Genomic DNA, 20,548 nt, shown 5'->3' with positions numbered 1-20,548 from the left:
TTCGCGGACTACATGTCCGAATCAACTTGGGGGCAAGCTGAGTTGCCCCTCCAGGCTTCACAGCCGTCTGAGAAAGCGGGGGGAGGAGCCCTTCGCGGACTACATGTCCGAATCAACTTGGGGGCAAGCTGAGTTGCCCTCCAGCTTCCTTGCCCCGCCCGAGAAAGCGGGAGGAGCCCCGTGGACTACGGTCCGAATCAACTTTGGGGCAAGTGGAGTTGCCTCCAGGGCTCCTGGCCGCCCGAGAAAGCGGGGAAGGATACCTTCGCGGACTATACGTCCAAATCGACTTGGGGGCAAGCTGAGTTGCCCCTCCAGGCTTCACAGCCACCAGAAAAACAAGGGGGAAGAAACCCTTAGCGCAATAAATGTCCAAATCAACAAGATGGTACGAATAAGTGTCCAATTAGGCGTCACAGCTTAATACAACGCTCATATCGGTGCACCTACTGCAAATTTTGAGTACAACTCAGCTGAGAATAAAATTAACAGAGATATATACAATGATAAAGAGAGGAACTCTAGACTGCAAAGTGATTACATTAAAGACCTGCTGGCCATTCCAAGGAATCAGGTGAAATAGATATTACAATCAAGCACTGTCAAAGTGGGAATCACAAAATGTAAAAAGTACAAAGGGGAACATTTTAAGTACAAAACATCAATAGGAATTCCTAGAATTTACTGAGGCCCTTCGCCAACATTCTGGTGAGCAGGCAATGATTCCACCTCACCGGCAGAAGGAGGGGGAATATCCACTATGATGGGTGCAGGCTCCTCTGAATTAACAGCTTCAGTTGGGGAGGGGACCGAGACAGGAGTTGAAGTCGATGTAAAGGTGGGAGGGCGCGCTATTTGATCTGCACTCTGAACAGGAAGGAGGCGACCGGCCGCAGAGAGTTCTACGAGCTGTTGTTTAAGTTCGCGGCTAATCTTCTTCTCCGCAAGGCTACGAAAACGGTCGGCGGCATCTTGAACAGCTTTATCAACGGCGACCTGAGTGGCGACCTTAGCTGCCTCTTGTTGGCTCTCCAGTTTTGATGAAACACCTGAAACATAATCACGGTGCTGCTCTTCGGCCACCCGAAGCGCCTTTTGGGCCTTCACGGCCACAATTCGAAGAGCATCGCGATCTTTTTCCAACGCAGCATATTTGGCCTTCCAGCCGTCAGGTCCTTCAATCTCCTGCTTCATGGTCTCCACAGAGTCCAGCGTGTTGGTGAGACCGCGGATCATATAACCAATATCCAAACTCAGCTGAAAAAGGTCACGGGTTATCAAAGAGTTGAAACGACTAAGAAGATGAGAAAAAAAAAAAAAAAAAAAAAAAAAAAACAGAATAATACCTTTTCCCAACCGTGGTATATGGAGGTTCTATGAGATGCAAAGCTGCCAGAATCACCATACGCTTGATCTTTGGGCAGGTGAGAACTGAAGAAAAGAGACGCAGCGACAGAGAGATTGTCCAGGGCCGAGTCCCGTATAGTTACTTCGCGATCTCTAGCCCCTGAATTGAGGTCGCCATATTTCGTGCACGCCCGTGGTGCCGACCGGATGGCTGGGAATTTGTAGAAGGACGGCGAAAGCATAAAACAGTAGGTCGCGGCAATACAGCAGCCACTGGGGGTGGGGGTTAGGCCGCAGTCCCTAGCCTTTTTTAGCGGGGAGGGCTCTTAGCAGTGACTTCAACGGGTTCATCCCCTTCAGAGTCACTATCCCACAATTTGAGTTTAGAAGAGGCCATGGCAGCTTCTTGAACTGAGGAGGAAGGTTGATCTAAGTCGTCTTCCCAATCCGCTACAACAGAGTAGGAAGAGGGGGCGGTATAAGGAGCAGGGGGATGGGCCTTGGACGCAGCGGCAAAACGTTGGGCTACGGCTCTAGAGTGCGATATCTTGTTAGTATACTTAAAAGATTTGTAGGGCTTTCTCTTTGGGCGAGGAGAGGATTTGGGGAGTCTCTCTTTGGGAGGGGCTGGGCGATAAAGTGGACCTTGATACGGACCAATATTTTTCAACGAAGGATCAAGGAGAAGAGGATGGCCCTTTTCTGGATCTATGCCGAGGACTTCACTCATCGTCCACTTCCCAAGTCGCGGAGTTTTTGAAAAATGGAGAGTAGACACCGTTGTAAAGTTTGGATCGCGAACTGGGTTTCAACCGCACCCTGTGGTATAAAAAGAGAGACAAGTTAAAAGTAAAGTTAGGAACGAAAGCACGCGAATAAAAAGTTTGACGCACTACCTAGAAAGGAAACCGAGATGTCTTAGAGAAACGCCGAGGGCAGATCCGCGGACGTAAAACTACCGCATTACATATAACGGATAATGATGCCACACTTTATTAGAGGTAGTAAGGTGGAGGATAAAGGACTTCTTCGCGGATGGGGGTATAGAAAGATCGATATCCTACACTACCAAATTTGGTACTCTTTTTTATATAGTAGTGAGCTATCATATCGCAGAGTTGGATTTTGGGAGAATTGGTTTTGTTGTAATGATCTGCGGCATATAAGATCGCAAAAATTACCAATGCCTTGGCAGGGGGGGATGTTGAAGTGGTTACATACTTCGACATCAAGGAGAGTTAATGGAAATCGCAAGCCGGCCGCTATCTGACCAACAGTTGCAATGAGACAACCAGACCGCGGTGGGACTAGATGCGGGAAATGGGAGACGCCAGGCACGTGCTCAAGGATCACGTGGGCGGGGATGCCATAAGCAGCTTTAACTGCATCTAAGTTGGGCCTACAGCGGTAGGGGGGGAGGCAGAGTGGTTTTCCTTCCTGAGGTGGAAGGTTCCGCGACAGGGCTAGCAGAGCCCGAAGCCGCGGAGTCAGATATGTCCACGGTGTGACCGCTAGATCTGGGAGCGGAGGACTCCGATCCGTCAGGTTGGGTGGTTGAGGAATTCGCCGATTCGGACTCAGACATGACAAAATTAAACGACGGAGACGCCCTAAACTGAAGAACAATAGTGAAAACAGGCTATGGAGGAAGAGAAATGGGAACAGTAAAACGATGGAGAGTAATCGGAACAATGACAAGAACTAAGTGGAGGAAGACAAACCTGAGGAGCAAAGCGTCAAATAGCAACGAAAGAGAAGTTCGAATCTTGCAGAAAATTGAAGACCCATTGAAGATGAGAGCGGGAAGAAATGGGGAAGAAACTGGAAGAAGAAGAAAATGAAAGGGTTTAGAGACGAGTTTAAGGGTTTTAAAGGAAGAGAGAGGTTGGGCGGGATACTAATCGACAAGGGCAAAAAGGTTATTTCATTCGGGAAAAGAACCAAGAAACAAGGGACACGTGGGGCCTTGAAAAGTGGAAAAGCAAGCTCGATGCGCGTGCGCCGAAATGATAGGCTCGATGCACGTGCGAATCAAACATCGAGAGGTAATGATAGCGCACGTGCCATGGGTGCACGTGCCACAGATGTAAAGGAAAGGGGGAGAGTTTTCTCGGTCTCGTAGTTTATCCGCGGACTTAAAACGATATCGCGGAATATCAAACGGGACCGAGAGGGGCATCTGTATAGGACGTATTCATGACACGTGGAGTTATAGGTGGCAAGTGGGTCGTATGCCGGGTAGCAAAGAAGAGACCTAGTGTAACGGATCGCGGTCCGCTGGTAATACAACCGCCGGAGAGCTGCCCCCTATGACGGCCAGAGAAGGAGTGGGAGCGACGAATCAAGCTCGCGGAACAGAGATACATCGCGGAACCTAGTAAGGCATAGGATTCCGCAAAGTGTCGGGGGCCTAAATGAAGGTGGATTAAGGAAAAAGGCAGGAGGAGCACAGTAGCCAGAACACGATGCCTAGGGAGACGGTTGGACAAGGGGCAGACGTGGGACACGAAAAAGATCATGGAGAGCGGTTAGAGAAGATGGAGCGGTTGGAGAAAGAGAGCGGTTATGGGATATAAAGAGAAGAAAAGAGATGAGAAAGGGGGGAAAAAAGGTGGTGAGAAAAAGGAATAGAGAGAGAGAAAGTAAGAGAGAGTCTGTGATTTCAGTGGTTGTAAAATCTGATATTACAGCTATTGTTTGTGGCACCTTAAAAATAACCTTAATTCAGCTATGCCCAACAACCATTGCTTCCGTTTGGATACCCTGGATCTCTTTTCAAACCTTGCATATGCTGGGACGCACCATGAGTTTGAGAAACTGATGACTAATTTTCGAGATGTTTGCGGCAATCAAGCGAACAAATTTTTGTCCACCATACGTTATGAGCATTGGTGTAATGCTTATTTTCAAGGAAATAGATATGGTGATATGTGTTCCAATATTGCGGAAAGCTTCAACTCATGGATCCTGCTAGGACACCACTTGCCTATCATTGCAATGGTGGACAAGATTTGTGGGAAAATTATGAAAATGATGTCTGATCGGCGGGAGTCATCTAGGAGCTGGACTACTATCTTATGTCCGTCTATGAAAACTTTATTGGCTGAGAAGATCGAGGTGGGGAAAAGTTGGGTGGTTCTTAAGTCAAGGGAGGGTGTTTTCGAGGTGCATGCTACCCATATTCACTTGGTTGACTTGAATAGAAGTTATTGCTCTTGTAATTGGTGGAGAATTGAAGGATTCCCTTGTGCGTATGCACTGCGCTCCATTTTGGCTGATAGATTGAATGTGTATACCTACTGTGATAAATTCTTTTATTATCAGACATTCCGTGATAGTTATTCAAAAGCTATAGTACCTGTGGAGAATAGTAAAATGCCTGCTAATATACCAAGTATGCTTGATTTACTACCTCCGGATCTGAAAAAGAAGATGGGGAGACCAAACAAGAAATGGAAGCACAACACAGGTGTTGCAAGAGGCAGGAAGAAGAACAAGGGCCCTTGCTATGGCCATCGTAACCTAAGAGTGGGCTCCACTCCTACAACATGTTCTGCACCAATTCAATGATTCAGTAATCTATATTTTGCTCGTATATAAAAACGAGATGTTGATGAACTTGCATTCTTTTTCTGATGTTGGATTTTATTTGGAAAACAATACTTTCATTTATTATGGATTATATATTTTGATGTTGAGCTTAGTTTGACTATGTTACATATTTTAGTTGAAGATTTTTAAAACAGCCAGTTAACACAGGTTTTGTATTACTATGTAAAGATACTTTTACATAGTAATCTTTTTGAAGAAAAATTGCCCAACACCTGACAGAATATATGTAAATGTATGTTTATATAGTCATATATATGTAAATCTATATTTACATAGTAACCTTTGACAAGTAAAATTGCTCGACACCTATAAGAATATATGTAAATCTATATTTACATAGTAACTCCACATATGCAAATGCAAATTTACACATACAAACATGAATTTGCATAGACAGAATATATGTAAATCTATATTTACATAGTAACTTAACATATGCAAATACAAATTTGCACATACAAATGTGAATTTGCATAGACTTTTTATGACATGTGAGTATGTATGTGACACCTGCACAGGCTATGTAAATACCAACTTACATATGCAAATATGAATTTTCATAGACATTTTTCCTGACATGCAACATAGCTATGTAAATTAATCTGACAAACTAACAATTAATCATTTTTTGCATTACATATGTAAGTTGCAAAGGTAACCAACTGAAAATATAAAGGAGATTCTCATTAATTACATCATTTATCGCAAGCACATTAACCCAAATTAGCCTTTTTACATCTAGAATTCTAACAAATAAAATCCACTAACACGTGATTAAACAAAAAACCAGCTCATCATTTCTTGCATTCTTCTTTTGGATCCAATTTTTCTTGTTGACTTGATACAATCTCATATATTAGGTCAACCCTCAATTGTTTCGCGACTTCTAGCATAATATCTTGGATAACTTTTCCATATATTGTAGCGTTCACAAACAAAATGACGAAGAATCCACAATCTGAACTAAAAATGCAAAAAAAAGTTTAAGATAAGAGATAAAAGATTAAAAAGACATTTATGTTCGGAAAGTTAAGTTCTTACGATGCTCCTTGTTGTGGGCATACTCCAACTTTGATATCTTTCATAAAATCCATATCTGGCAATCTTAGCTCCCGACGCCTACATATAATAGCTTCACCACCCTCTTTTGCTGCATTAAATTGAATTAGAATCAACAAAAAATGAATAGTATTTAAATTACCAAAAGGCTGCCTAACACCTGACTACTGAAAACAAAACAAGCCCAAATCATAACATTTCACTTACCAACATTTCAGCATCTTCTAACGAAATGTATTTCTTCTTCTTGTAGTTCCTTGCCCTTAAAGAGTCATAGTGCGTTTATTCCCAATTCAAAGTACCAACATGAAGCAAAGTCCAGTGATAACCATTTTTGTACTTTCTTAACTTGGGACTATTTATGATGAAAAACAGATGGGCGACCTTGTTGTCCAATTATTTTAGGACATCTGTGACATAGACTTTCATGCCTTGTTTATGGTTATCTCTTAAAGCTAGCTGCAACAGATAAGAACAACAACATCTTCAGAGATTTTGTGAATTTACATATTCAACTTCAGTAATTAAATTACATGGAAGATGCTTACCCATACAAATGATGAGAAATGAAGACACTTTGGTGAACACCTTGTTAGAACTAGTAGATTTTACATCATGTTGCAATACAAATTTACAACATGTAAATACAAATTCACTTGTGAAAATACGAATTCACATTTATAATATGTTTAAATACGAATTTACATATGAAGCTATATATATATATAAATGCAAATTTATATATAAAAATAGAAATTCTCATATATTTACAAATAAATTTCAAAAATAAATATGATTCTCACCTTAGATTTCGTCTTTTTATCGGTTGTTGCCTTTTTCCCTTTTGTTTGTGATTGAACCACTCGCTTCATCCTCACTGGAGCATCTTCTTTTGAAACTTTTGATTTTTTGGTTTTGTTGAGTGTTTCTCTCCTCAAGAATTTAGTTTTGTAGGATATCTAGGGTTTGTAAGAAGAGAGGATGTGGCGAGAAGAAAGAGAGAAAAGAGAAATTTGAGATCTAGGTTTTTATGTGTTGGGGTATTTTAGTCAGTTCGGGTATTTTAGAAAAAGAGGATGGTTTTTATGGGTTAGTAGTTAGTACGCAGTGAGGGGTTTTTTCAGAATGTTTATGAACTAGGGAGATTAAACCTAAAATCTGCATCATGGGGTGAAATGTTGAATCTTAAATGCTACTTGAGTTGAAATTATGTTTACAGCTGGGAGTACAAATGCGGAAATGGATTAGGAGGTTCCATTGCTTCTCTGTCTCCCTCAAGAATCTTCACCACTTCGCTCATGGACGGTCTGTCTGTAGGAATGCGTTGAATACAGCATAGTGCAAGCTTACAGATCTTCTTTGCTTTCACCCTATCCCCTTCGAGAAGGCCACATTGTGCCAAAAATTCGTCTAGTTCCCCTTTTTCAAACTTCTCCCAAACTTGTTTTGGAAACCATGTTTGGCTCTCTTCCAATCTGGGATCCATGTTCCTCCTCCTCCCCACAAGTTCAAACAACATCACACCATAACTATAAACATCACATTTACTAGTTACAATTGAATTTTGATCCCATAACTCTGGGGCAGCATAACCGGGCGTCCCTCTATATCTACTCATTGGGACATTTGATATGTCTCTACTATAAAGTTTAGCTACCCCAAAATCACCAATCTTAGGACAAAAGTTTGAGTCGAGAAGAATGTTACCAGGCTTTATATCATAATGAATTATCGTTTGATGACAGTCCTCGTGCAAGTAAGAGAGTCCCTTTGCCGTTCCGATTGCAATATTTTGCAGCCTTTCCCATTCCATTATATGGTTATTGTGAAACAAGATTTTGTCCAGCGATCCATTTTCCATGTATTCATATACAACGGCTTTCATGTTAATATCAAAACAGAACCCATACAGTTTAACTAGGTTTCTGTGGTGCGTTGTACATACAGTGCCCACTTCAGCCATGAACGTCCCTTGTACCTCGTCATTAAAATTGTATTTTAGTACCTTAACAGCAATAAGTTTCCTATCTGGAAGTTGTCCTTTGTAGACTTCGCCATAACCCCCTGATCCTAACGGTGAAGAGAAGTTTGATGTAAAACTCTGTAGCTGAGTATGCGTAAATCGAATTGGGTTCCTTCTTTCCATTTCACTGAAAAAATTCTCCATAGGATCTCTGTTGCCAGGGACGGATCCAGGAATCTGGGTTATGGGAGGTGGTGGTGGTGGTGGTAAGGTATATGTGGGGGCAGTAGTAGTACTTATATCTTGAAAATTTTCGGAGGGGCGGAGACTTATAGTTTCAAGAATTGTTGTACTTGTAGAATAATTTGCCGCCCCCCTCTCCATCCTTGTACTGTTGCCCTTCCGTAAGGCCTCGGTGACACGGGAAAGCTGATCATGTACTTCTCTCACACGTTTTAGCAACGAGGATACTTTGTAGCTGAGACTGATAGTCTTTTTAAAGTTAAAGCATCGTTTGCAAAAACAACTGTGAATATGTTGATCATACTCATCTGATAGTATAATCCTCTCAACTCGTTTGGTTCTCACCGCCTTAAACCACCGAGCCACTTCATCTGCGGGCTCCGATTCGATATTTCCAACCTCTAACATCAGTTCATCACTTAACTTCGTCAGTTTCTCCATCTTAATAGTCAACGCACTCCAGTTTCTTTGAAGTTTTAAAACTGCGATCGTCTTATTCCAAAATCCCATTAAGAAGTTAAGGCTTGTAATTTAAGACTCAAATATATCCGATATATGTGATATCTGGTGACAGTATAAAATAAACCGGTAGATCGAGATGTTAAAGTTTGAGAGGAGTTTGAGCTCATAGTTTGTGAAAATGTGAGAATGAAAATGGAGCGGACAAGGAGGAGAAGTTACAATAGAGGAGAAGATAGAGTAGAGAGAACGTACAGACATAATTTTTCTTGGACTCGGGGATTGCAAAATCTCACAAATACTGGGGTCAAAATGTCAAATTAATTCCTGTGGTCAAATGTTTTTCACCGCGCACATTATCCACATCTGACTACTCAAAAATCTAAATAGAAACAAACCCCAGTACAAATCCATACTTACATAGAAACAAAACTACATCTAAATGATACGGGTGCAATGGTTCGTGTTGGGTCGGGTTTGTGTCGTGTCATATTCGGGTCATGTGTTAGGTAAGCAAATCCAAACCTGACTCAATTATTAATTGTGTTGAATTTGTCAAATCCAAACCCAATCTACCTATATAATGGGTGACCGCTAAACCACCAGGTCAATTTCAGATCAGTTTCGGATCGGATTCACAAATAACATGTATGCAAAATATTTAGTATTTCACGATTATATATATATATATATATATATATATAATCCCGATCTTAGAAGTACGTACTTAAGTTAGTAATTAATGGACTAAACCTTACATAATATCCACGAGATTTAGTAATCTAAAAACATTGAAAAAACCCCACCGTAATCTCTATTATTTTCTCTATTTCCCTCCCTATTTTCTCTCCCTCATTACGTGACTCTCTCTCTCCCTCTCCCTCACAGTTCGCTCTCTTTTCTCACAACTTAAATCTTTTTTTTTTCTCTCTTCAAAAAAAAAAAAAAAAAAAAAAAACCATTCATATTCTCCTTCTAGTACTTTTTCTTCGGTAAACAAAGACAGTTTCACTATTGTTTGAAGGTATTTGGTGCTACTTATGTTTCTTTAACAATATCATATTGAAGTAGAACTAGAATATTTTGCATATAGTCTATTTTTTTTCCCGATGGAATATATTGTATTTATAGTAGTTGTAGTATGACTTATGCTTCAGTTTAACATTCTATTGGTTTTAAATAATTTTAAATTTAAGGGAGTGGTTTGGAGTTGAAGTGTTTATTACTTACGGTGTATAGGTCAAAGAATTACAATGTATAGTTCAAAAATAAATTGGTACTACTTTGGCATTGGTGTTGTTTCGTAACTACTGAAATTAAAATAAAAAATGAATGTCGCACTCTTTGATTCTTCATTTTTCAATTATCACATACTACCATAGTACCACAGTGCCGCAAAAGACCATTGCTACAGAATAATTGGCAACAGTCATGCATATTGAAATTGTCTATATGTGTGAGCACTATAGTTGGGTGACCGTGCAAACAAAAAATAAAAATGCTTGGTTGTGTTATAGTAATAATGCAGTGAAACTAGTGATCAGGTGGTGAACAAGGTTGTGAGAGATCTGGAAGCTTATATGCAGATGTCGGTTAGGGACATGCCATATTCACGAGTCAAGCAATCTTGGTAAGCTTATTGGCATTCAAATGGTCTTCAAGCGGGCCATAAGTTGACAAGATGTGCTCTTAGATTCCACCCTTAGAAGGAAGCTTTTAGAAGGAAGCTTTAAATTATATATATGGAGATCTAATAATAGGAAAAAACACGTCCTTAACCTTGTTCTATAGAGATGGGAGAGGGGACTTGTCCTTACTTGGATGCAAATGCATAGTATAAACAATACTTTACAAATGCCACTAACTACACACACTACACTATTTATGCATTATCTCCATTTGTTTATTGTACTTATTAGTAGGTACTGTACGTGCTAAAATAATAATTAATTATTATTGCATATATAGTGCTTTTTGGTAATGAGTTTAATTTATTTTTGTGTCAGGTTATAGTGAAATGGAGAATCCGGAAGTCAATGTAGAGAGTGGGAGCTTAGGTGCTGAAAATATTGAGATTTACACTCCTCAAGTATTAAACGATGTGAAGCCAAAAGTAGGTAAGGAGTTTGAATCATTGGATGATGTTTACAACTTTTACAATGAATATGCAAAAATAGCTGGATTTAGTGTACGTAGTTGGTCTCAGCAGAAGAAGGATGGTGCAGCAATAAGAAAGGAATATGTTTGTTATAAACAAGGAAAAAGTTCACTAGTAGCTAGATATTGAAAGTTCTATATGGATGTTGTTGGGAAAAAAGGCGGTTGGGGTAATACAAAAGAAGATTGTAAGGCAAAAATAGCGAAGAACGAAGACAAAATCTGGTGCATTTGTAGTTAGTGTATTTATTGAGGGGCATACTCACTCATTGTCAACACCGAAAGTAGAGTACACTTTCTAAGATCTCACCGTGGCTTTTTTCTACTGCCAAAAATGTTTAAAGCAATAACTTGCCATGGTTAATATACCACAACATCAACAATTCAACTTGCTTGGTGTGCGGTCAGTGGGATAGAAAACATTGGTTTTATCTGAGAGGGATTTATATAACCAGAAAAGGAACAAGCGTAATGCGGTGAAGGGCCAACGATGGAGATATGTTTCACGAAGTACTTAAAATTGGAACAAGCAAAGAATCCTTCTTTCACTTTTTTAAAATTGAGGCAGATGTTGAACAAAGGATTACTCATTGTTTTGGACGGATGCAACCTCTAGGCGAGCATACAAGTTTTTGGAGACGTGGTTATTTTTGATACTACTTTATTTTTGATACAAGTATAAAACCAATCGATATGGATTGATTTTCGCACCATTATATGGGGTTAATAATCATGGCCAGACCGTTTTATTTGCTTGTGCATTTTTATGTGATGAGACTGCAGTTACGTTTGGTTGGTTATTCGACCAATTTTTAAAAGTTATGCCGAGCGACGCGCCGAAGATGATTATAACAGATCAGGATCCAGCAATGACAAAAGCCATTTCTCTAGCTCTTCCAAATACTTATCACAGGTATTGTAATTTTTGTTTTGTTTTGTTTTTCTTTCTTTTGGCATATTAAATATGGGTATTGTGTCACAGGTACTGCAGTTGGCACATATTGACAAAATTCTCGGAGAGATTAGATACAATTAAGTATATTGAGTACTACAGTGAGTTCTCAAGTTGCATATGGAGATGTGAGACAAAGGACGAGTTTGACTCCAAATGGACTGATTTTGTTGAGAGGAGTGGTTTACATGAAAATAAATGGTTGATCATTTATGCGATATTCGCTCACAATGGGTGCCCGTGCATATGTGAATCATATTTTCTCTGCTGGTATGTCAAGTAGCCAACGAGCGAAAAGTGCTCATTCATTCTACAAGAGGTATGTTTCCAAGGAAAATTCTTTAGTAGATTTTATGATTTAGTTTGGTAGGGGACTTATGCACCAACGCCATGAAGAATTAATGGCATATAACAAAGATATGATTGAGAAGCCTAAATTGAAAATGCCCCATAATTTTTTGGTACACATGGCTGATGTTTATACACTTGAGATATTTTTTAAATTTCAAGATGAGTTGTGGGAGAGCTTGAATTATAGATTTGAGCTTCTTGGTGACAATGACAGTTGTTGTATTTATAAAGTTGAAAGGAAAATCTTGGGGAAGAAAATGGTGGAAAAGTATAGAGTGCGGGAAATTTGTTATAAAAAAGATTTGGATTTTGCTTCATGCAGTTGCAAGATGTTTGAAAGCTTGGGGGTCATTTGTAGACACGTATTGGGATATTTGAACAAAATGCATGATTTTGATAAATTGCCGAACCAATACATTTTAAAGAGATGGTGTAAAGTTGGAAAATCAGAGACAGTCATTGATGATGGTGGAATGGAGATACAAGATGATAAACTATACCTCATGAAGAGGAATGGACTTATTCAAATGTCTACCGTTGTAGTTGATAAAGCTCTTAGAAGTAAAGAAGCAATTAAAGTATATACTGATGCTTTAGATGGTGCACTTGAAGAGATTAAGAAGTTAGTTGATTGTGGCACAAGTGTAGCAGCAACATGCGATAAATGTAGTCTTTATGAAAAATAAGAGTTCGAATTTGGAAAACAATTACAAGGAACCGAGTCAAGCAAGGGCAAAAGGGTGCGGAAAAAGGGTTAAGAGGGGAAAAGAGAAAGCACTTAGGAAGGGAAAACAGAATAAAAGTAGGCGATGCAATGGTTGTAATAAGGTTGGAGTGTCTCATGACAAAAGGAATTGTCCAATGTTTAATAATGGGTAAGTAACGCCACTTTATTTTTCCTTTATTTTTAATTCTAAAAGTGTATTTCACATATTCTTTATAATGTTAATTGCCTTGCAGCGAAAAAACTTCGTAAACTTCTTCATGTGACAACGAGGATGAAACTAATACAAATTCTAATAGTGACGGTAGTTCTTATTTTGGCTTTGGTAAACACCGATTTTTTGAATTGTTTTTTTTTACCTTTTAGTGTTGTATATCTTAGCTGTTGAATTTTTGTTTGATATTAGGTGATGGAGCTTTGCATTGATATGCATGAAGTACTCACAATGGCAGCTATGCATGAAGTACTCACAATGGTAGCTGGTGGTGGTAGATATTTCATACGAGGAACTTTAATGACACCAGATGTTAGTAGCAGATTTCAAGAAAACCGCGCTAGTCGTAATAGATATTGTTATTTTTTTTTTTTTTTTTTTTTTTTTTTTTTTTTTTTTTTTTTCCCAGAATGGATGATTGTAGCAACTGCAATTTTATTTTGAGAAGCCAATGTAACTAGTCTCGTACATTTATTTCATTAAAGTCAAGGGTTGTAATTGAACGTATGTGAAGTGGTCAGTCATGTACATATTACATTTTTCTGATTCATAGATATTCTCCCTGGCTTGGTTTGGGTATATTTCCTTTTTCTGAAGAATGCTGTAATTGAATATCAATATTCACAAACATACATAGTAGTAGAATATATGTAATTTGTAGAATTTAACAGATTGAATACTTTGGCTTAGTGCGCTACTGCATTCCAAGTATGACCTGGAAATAGCTCAACTTATTTAGGTATTTAATTTTTTCATCCATTTTTCTCTAATATGGTTTTCACTGTTATCAGATACAGTGTGTCATCATCCTCTCTGTTTGGACTTTGGAGTGAGACCAAAAAATTTGTTAAAGTCCAGCTGTGAAGAGTTGAACATGTTGGCTCAAGTTTCTTCCGATGTTATTTTATTCAATGAAGGAAGACAAGAAAAGCTGAAGTTGTACTTCCATGCAAGAGCCTGCTTCTACTACTAATTATTTCCTGAGTTGCATTAAGTTATACATTCTTAGACTTGGCAAGGCTATGAGGGTTATCTGCTTGGAAAGGTTATTTTTGTTGTTTGTTATGGTGCTTTGAAGCTCAACTTAATTCATCAAGTTTCCATGTTGTAAATCAAACGTGCAAATATGCCCTAGAATAATACTAAGTCATCAAGAAAAGATGGTCTGTGACTTGCTGAAAAGATGGTCTGTAACTTGCTTTCTTTAATGGATGAATTTACAGGGTTGCAAGAGATGTGATTTGCCTTTCAAAATCACAAACAATCGATATAGTTCCCAAGCAGAATTTGACTTGGGAAAAAAATATCTAAAATGAAATACAAAAACTACAAAAATGCAATTGAATACATTCTTCATTACAAGTGAAGAGATATTCAAATGCTATTGCAAGAGAGCTCAACTACGAGATGATAAACCCTTATATAGTAACATTCCCACCCCCACCAACTGCTAATGTTAGAATAAAAGGAATTCCAATGAATTCAAAATCAGCTATTCTGCTTCTCTTGTCTTTTCTTACTTCCTGGTTTCTTTCACCCCAGCTCTCGTGAACAAAATTGCTGAGATTATCTAACTGGTGCATAAGTTGACCTTGTCCTCGTGCAAGGACTATGATATGTTTATGACAGCAAAACAGATCATAGTGTACCCCCTCTTCAAACTATACCTATTTTCTTACATTTACCTCTATTTTCATCACTTTAAATCAATTATGTCAAGCCAAAAAAAAAAAACAATTTCTTCTAGTGTGTTTACTACAAGAGAAAGCAATCAAGTTTCTAGACTCACATTTTCATTCGACAATAAAATCTGAAACTCAAACTATTAAAACACCATTCTTGATGATAGTAACTGAGATGAATTGCTCAAGGAGCTGGAGCAACAACAATCCTCCCTGCAACTTGGTCAAGATCACGACGTCCGCTAGAAGTGATTCTCCTCCCATTGTTACCAAAAAAATCAATGACCAATATTAGTTTTTCAATAGTGCTAAAAGTCTAAAAGGTTCAATTGGCATAGGATTGTTTCAATAGTGTTTCAACATTACTTAAAGAAACACTTTGCTTTGAACGCTTCTAAGTCTGATGCATTAGTATTCCAAACCATGACCATTAAAAGGAAAACAGAAAATACGAGCTGCAATCAAATGCTAAGGAGTTAAAGAGGTACAAGCTATCCTCTCAACATACATGGGTTCTTGAATTTCTAAAAAAGGCACTGCAAACCTTGTTTATAAGTCGGTAAATGCTTCCTAATGCAGGAGTAGCTCCTTACCAATGAAGATAGCTCTTTATCTCAACAATTTAGTTTGATCTTAAATGATTTTAGTTACCTTAGAATGAGGCCAAGATCATAGTCACTCGAATTTTAAGTGTATATATGAGGGAACTACATTCCATGTAGGGCCCATCAAATTTGTGAAGAGAAACCTTCCTAACATACTTTTCCCTTTTACCCTGAATAAACAGAAAAAATAAAAGGAAGGTGTGATCAAATAACTCACCCCTTAGGATCAACATCAACAATTTTCATCTTCTCAAGCTCTTGCAGGATGTGACGAGCAATCCCACAATATCAGTCCATTGAGGAAGCTCCATCTAGGAATACATAAATATAAGGCAAAATTAAATATACACCCAACCTTCTTCTGAACTAAATTTACAAAATCACAATAATAGGTCCTCATAGTGTATCTTTCTACTGGTATCATACTTTTTGTGACAAGGAAATAGGAATGCAACAGATACAAGCATGATAATAACAAAAATTTCAACCCGCCACATTCATTTAGGCTTAGCATGTTTAGTACATTTAGTATAAGATGATCGGGTCAACACAAAGAAAAATGAATAATTTTTACATTAAAATCATTCAAAGAGCTACTTGAGTATAAAATTAAAAGAAAATAGTATATAGATAGATACCTTGCCGGATCTCTTGAGGTGAGAAGAATAAGCTTTGATGAACTCATGAGGTGACACGTCTTTTACTGTTCGCACAGTCTCCATTGCTACTCAACTCAGAGGTTGCTTTTGCTTCAAGGAGAGAGAGAGAGAAAAAAAAACACAAGTGAGGTAAAGAGGAACAAGAGGTATTGAAGTGAGAGAGGATAACGAGACATTTTTTTTATTGTTTATTTAATTTGGTTGAGAGAGAAGAATAGTTACTGGAGAGAGAGAAATATGAGAGAAATTTTGGAGAGAGAAATAAAAGAGAGAGAGAGATTACGGTGGGGTTTTTTTCAGTGTTTTTGGATTACTAAATCTCGTGGATATTATGTAAGGTTTAGTCCATTAATTACTAACTTAAGTACGTACTTCTAAGATCGGGACTGTGTGTGTGTATATATATATATATAGTAATTCTCTAAAAAGTAGCTACTTAAGTTAACGTAAAATAAGTACGTACGTAAAACTTCACCTACAAAATGAATTCAAATCTAATTTTTTGTAGTTACGAAGCACTCACCATAATGATTATCTTCCCAAAATTTCAGCTCATTTGGAAACCTCTAACATGGATAAAAATTGTAGACATTTTAAAAAGAAATCTAACGGTCCAGAAATGTTAAGTTTTTGTAATCATTTTTTGCCAATGTTAGAGGTTTCCAAATGTGCTGAAATTTTGTAGAGATGATCTTAATATTGAGTATATCATATCCACAAAAAATAGGTTTGAATTCATTTTGTAGGTAAAGTTTTACTTACGTACTTATTTTAAAGTTAACTTAAGTAGCTATTACTTTTTAGAGAAGAATTGTGTATATATACATACTAGCAAAAAGCACGTGCTGCGCACGTACTCAACTGTGCAACCTCTGTTGTTTAACTTTCTCGTGTTGAGGAGACCCACCAATGAAGAAAAATGGCAAAGTTTAGATATTCAAAAAAAGGAAAGTTACAATTATACTCTTATAACATATGTGAAAAAGACTATTTTACTCTATTTGTTTGACTTCCAAACATAAAGTCCATTATGATTAGAAATTAATTTTAAAAACTATAAAACTACAATTTTGCCCCTACAAAATGAAAATAAAAATAAAAAATAAAAATAGAATGTGAAATTACCAAACTGCCCCTGTGACGTACGTGAAAACACTATTCATCATACCCCATATATATATATATATATATATATATATATATATATATATATATATATATATATATATATATATATAGGGAGGGATACGCCCACTCCCAATTTTGTCCACTCCATCCCACTCTCAATCTTACCCCACTCAACTCGCGAGATCATCTCAAAATCTAAGGGCCAAAATTAAAACAAAAGAAAAGAACGAAATAAAAGAAAAAACAAAAAAATCCTTCGTCTGTCTCTAGCAACCCAGCAAAAACGAAGAACAAACAAACATAACCACTCCAAATTGAAATAACTTAGAAATATTTCGGTCAGTTCGGGCAACAAACGTCGAACAATTACTATGAATTATAAGGTTAAATTTCTTTTTTATTCATTACAAGAATGTATCTCCCTTTTATGTTTTGATAATTAATATTGAAAGTTATGTTCTGTTTGTAGATGGGAATTTGTTTTTAATGTTTTTGATCATGAAATAGCTATTATGGTTTTTTGCCATTTTCCAATGTGAGGAAAGGAGGGGAATCATTTTTAACGAATGCCCACCACCATTTTGGAGACATTGATCAATCTTAGGAAAACATGCTTGGAATATCTAACCAAACAAAAACTGTTATATTATTTTGGTTTTCTTTTTGTCCCCAATGTTAGTTATTAATGATTTGAAAATGTGGTTTGGTGTTCTTCGAATTGGTTCTCTTTCACTTGTGGTTTGGAATGTCTTTTGAGAAGTCTTGGAGATTCTTATGTTGGAATTGGCTAGTTATATGATGATATGTGTTACGTGTCAAACGAAATAAAATAAAACAGAACAAAAAAACCTTTCGTCTCTAGCAATCCCAGCAAGAATGAAAACGGAACAAACAAACATAACCACTCCAAATCGAACCAAATTATCATATTTTTATTTTATCAACTTCTGAAATAGATATTACTTCCGACCTTCTCAAACCAAATTCTCTACGTCTCAAATAGAGTTTAAGCTGCATTGTTGTCTTCAGGCTTTAGGCAAGTAAAAAAAATTCAATTTATGTAATGTTGACATTTTTGTTGTTTTTTCTGCATTATATTAGAGTAAATTCAGACCCATTTAGAGAGTGTTGAAATATGGAGAATGTTGAAATTGTATATGATTGATTGTATTAGCATTTGATTTGTTTAAGCTATTGAAAAATATGTCAGAACTGAAAATGGCCTGTAGTGGCCTATCAGTGTACTGGGAGTTTATTCAAGTACTCAGCTGGTGAGTTTTATCATTTCATAATTGTAGTTCCGTTCTTTTAAAACTGTAAATACTAAATTAGTTTTGCATTTTTTTTTACAGAGCAACGTCCTCGACGAAACTACTCTCATGCTTGAGAAAGGTCAGCAATTAGGTGGGCCTGCGATTCTCGAGGAAGCAAGGAGATTGTTCTACGAAGCGGAAAACTTGACCCGGTGCAAGTTTATTGGTGGGCATTATCGTCGTGATCGTGTCTAAAGTCGGAGCTTTGAAGTTGGATTAGGGTTTTGTATACAGATTAGGGTTTGGTTGGATACAGATTAGGATTTGGTTATGGATTAGGGTTTGAACTTGGAATTTGAAGTTTGAAGTTGAAATTTATATGTTTGAAGTTATTTGATATGAATTTCGAATTTGAAGTTATATATATATGAATTTGAATGTGAGTTTGAGTTTGAGTTTGAGTTTGAATTTGAATATGGATTGATGTATATGAATATGAATTTGAACGTGAATTTGAATATGGTTTGATGAATATAAATTTGAAGTTATGTATATGAATTTCCCTTTGAAGTTATGTATATGAATTAAGTTATGTGAATTTGATCCGGTGTTTGGATATGAAATGAAGAAAATAAAAAATTGCAAGTTTTTGCTCCAAATGACCTAGTCAGGTCGCATAGAAGTGTTCAAAATGACCTGAAGAAATTGTTTCCAGAGATATTTGCCCTTGACAACCCACGCAGACCGCTTGACTTTAGACTTAAACGACCCATCAGATCGTTTAGGTATGCAACCAAGCGACCCTGCCATGTTGTAGACATTTGCCTTTGACGACCCCATCACCTCGTGAGATCAACTCAAGATCGTGGCCACTCACCTCGCGAGATCATCTCAAGATCTAAGGGTCTGTAATAAAACAAAACAAAAAATAAAACAAAACAAAATTAAAACAAAAAGAACACCTTTGCAAGTTTGAACTGAAGTGAAAACTAGCGCCAAATCCTATTGTATTCATCTGAAACCTGTAGAGAAAAATGTGTTTTTTCTCTCTCACGTGTAAGGCGCGTCCCGCGCTCACTTTTGCCTTGACAAGGGCGCACCCTGCGCTCATGCCTTGGTCGACCTCCAGATGATTAGGCGCGACCCACGCTCGACTTTGGCTTACCAAGGGCGCGACCCGAGCTCCACCGTATTTCAGCACGAATTTGACTTATTTCGAAAGTTTTCTGAAATAGTATAAATATAGGTTTTTTCTATAGAAACCTAACTTAACCAAAACCAAGAAAGAGAGAGATTATAATAGAGCAATTCTTTGTGAGTTGAGTGCTCATTCTTTGTGAGTGAATTGAGAGATTTGTAATCTGTTACTCCGGACATCAAAGAAAGCTTGGAACTCGCAGTGTGGATGTAGGCAAATTGCCGAACCACGATATATCTTTGTCTTGTGGTTTGTTCTCATTTACATTAATTGTTTTACTTTATATGCTTGCTATTTGATATTGAGAAGTGTTGGGATATTACTTGGAGGGTGTTGAAGTCTTATCTAGTGAGAAGGATCGATCTTTGTGTAGGATTGATCTATTTGTTGTGGGTAACATTGTTTCTGCATTGTTCCATTCACAACAATTGGTATCAGAGCATAGGTTTACAACCTAGGATTTTGAGTTTTGGTAAAGAACCATAGTACTCAAAATTTGTGTAGGCAAGGTGTTCGATAAAATTCCGAAGTGAAACTATTTTTTGGGTTACTGTGTATAACTTGAAAAATGGCTCCCAAGATGTCAAATGCTAAGTTTGAAATAGAAGTTTAATAGGAAGAATAACTTTGAGATTTGGAGAGTCCAAGTTAGGGATATCCTCATCCAACAAGGTTTGCATAAGGCCTTAAAGGGGAAACAAGCAAAGGCGGTGAGTATGAGTGATGATGATTGGGAAGAGTTCGATCTATAGGCTTGTTCATCAATCCGGTGTGTCTTGCTAATGAGGTTATGTATAGTGTGATGGGAGAAGATACCGCTGCCGATATTTGGCTCAAGCTAGAATCTATGTATATGACAAAGAGCATGACGAACAAGATGTACCTTAAGAAGCGTCTTTATCGGTACATGATGGTGGATGGTTCAACGATGTAAGAGCACGT

The 20,548-nt window shown here is 37.6% G+C and overlaps 3 protein-coding genes and 1 pseudogene across 8 annotated transcripts; 2 read left to right on the top strand and 2 right to left on the bottom strand.

Annotated features, from left to right (window-relative positions):
* The first annotated feature begins 4,077 nt into the window (after positions 1–4,077).
* On the top strand, positions 4,078–4,917 carry LOC147486090 (uncharacterized). The gene has a single exon (XM_086573644.1). It carries the CDS (start codon positions 4,078–4,080, stop codon positions 4,915–4,917), a length of 840 nt encoding a protein of 279 aa, XP_086429770.1.
* Positions 4,918–5,570: 653 nt separating this feature from the next.
* On the bottom strand, positions 5,571–8,971 carry LOC147486089 (cold-responsive protein kinase 1-like). Of its 5 annotated transcripts, XM_086572802.1 has the most exons (5): positions 6,822–8,970; positions 6,567–6,616; positions 6,226–6,477; positions 6,001–6,109; positions 5,571–5,922 (listed from the first exon to the last, which is right to left on the bottom strand). In XM_086572802.1, exon 1 carries the CDS (start codon positions 8,732–8,734, stop codon positions 7,232–7,234), a length of 1,503 nt encoding a protein of 500 aa, XP_086428928.1. In that variant the 5' UTR covers positions 8,735–8,970; the 3' UTR covers positions 5,571–5,922; positions 6,001–6,109; positions 6,226–6,477; positions 6,567–6,616; positions 6,822–7,231. The 5 variants fall into 5 exon arrangements, with proteins under 5 accessions (XP_086428928.1, XP_086428932.1, XP_086428930.1 ...); XM_086572806.1 differs by lacking the exon at positions 6,567–6,616 and having other exon boundaries at positions 6,822–8,971; XM_086572804.1 differs by lacking the exon at positions 6,567–6,616 and having other exon boundaries at positions 5,571–5,917.
* Positions 8,972–12,259: 3,288 nt separating this feature from the next.
* Positions 12,260–12,829, top strand: LOC147486088 (protein FAR1-RELATED SEQUENCE 9-like). Its single transcript, XM_086573643.1, has one exon. It carries the CDS (start codon positions 12,260–12,262, stop codon positions 12,827–12,829), a length of 570 nt encoding a protein of 189 aa, XP_086429769.1.
* Positions 12,830–14,788: 1,959 nt separating this feature from the next.
* LOC147486087 (small ribosomal subunit protein eS19z-like) lies at positions 14,789–16,210 on the bottom strand (annotated as a pseudogene). Its single transcript, XR_015202085.1, has 3 exons — positions 16,007–16,210; positions 15,586–15,679; positions 14,789–15,026 (listed from the first exon to the last, which is right to left on the bottom strand). The product of XR_015202085.1 is annotated as a small ribosomal subunit protein eS19z-like (transcript).
* Between the last annotated feature and the right edge of the window lie 4,338 nt (positions 16,211–20,548).

Source organism: Coptis chinensis, chromosome 7 (genome assembly GCF_015680905.1).
Source record: "Coptis chinensis isolate HL-2020 chromosome 7, ASM1568090v1, whole genome shotgun sequence".
Classification (NCBI taxonomy): Eukaryota; Viridiplantae; Streptophyta; class Magnoliopsida; order Ranunculales; family Ranunculaceae; genus Coptis; species Coptis chinensis.
Note: the sequence above shows the minus strand (reverse complement) of the source record. Positions and strands in the feature narration are given on the sequence as shown.

Coding starts and splice junctions, on each gene's coding strand:
- LOC147486090 (XM_086573644.1), top strand. CDS start 4,078: ATGCCCAACAACCATTGCTTCCGTTTGGATACCCTGGATCTCTTTTCA.
- LOC147486089 (XM_086572806.1), bottom strand. CDS start 8,734: ATGGGATTTTGGAATAAGACGATCGCAGTTTTAAAACTTCAAAGAAAC.
- LOC147486088 (XM_086573643.1), top strand. CDS start 12,260: ATGGCTGATGTTTATACACTTGAGATATTTTTTAAATTTCAAGATGAG.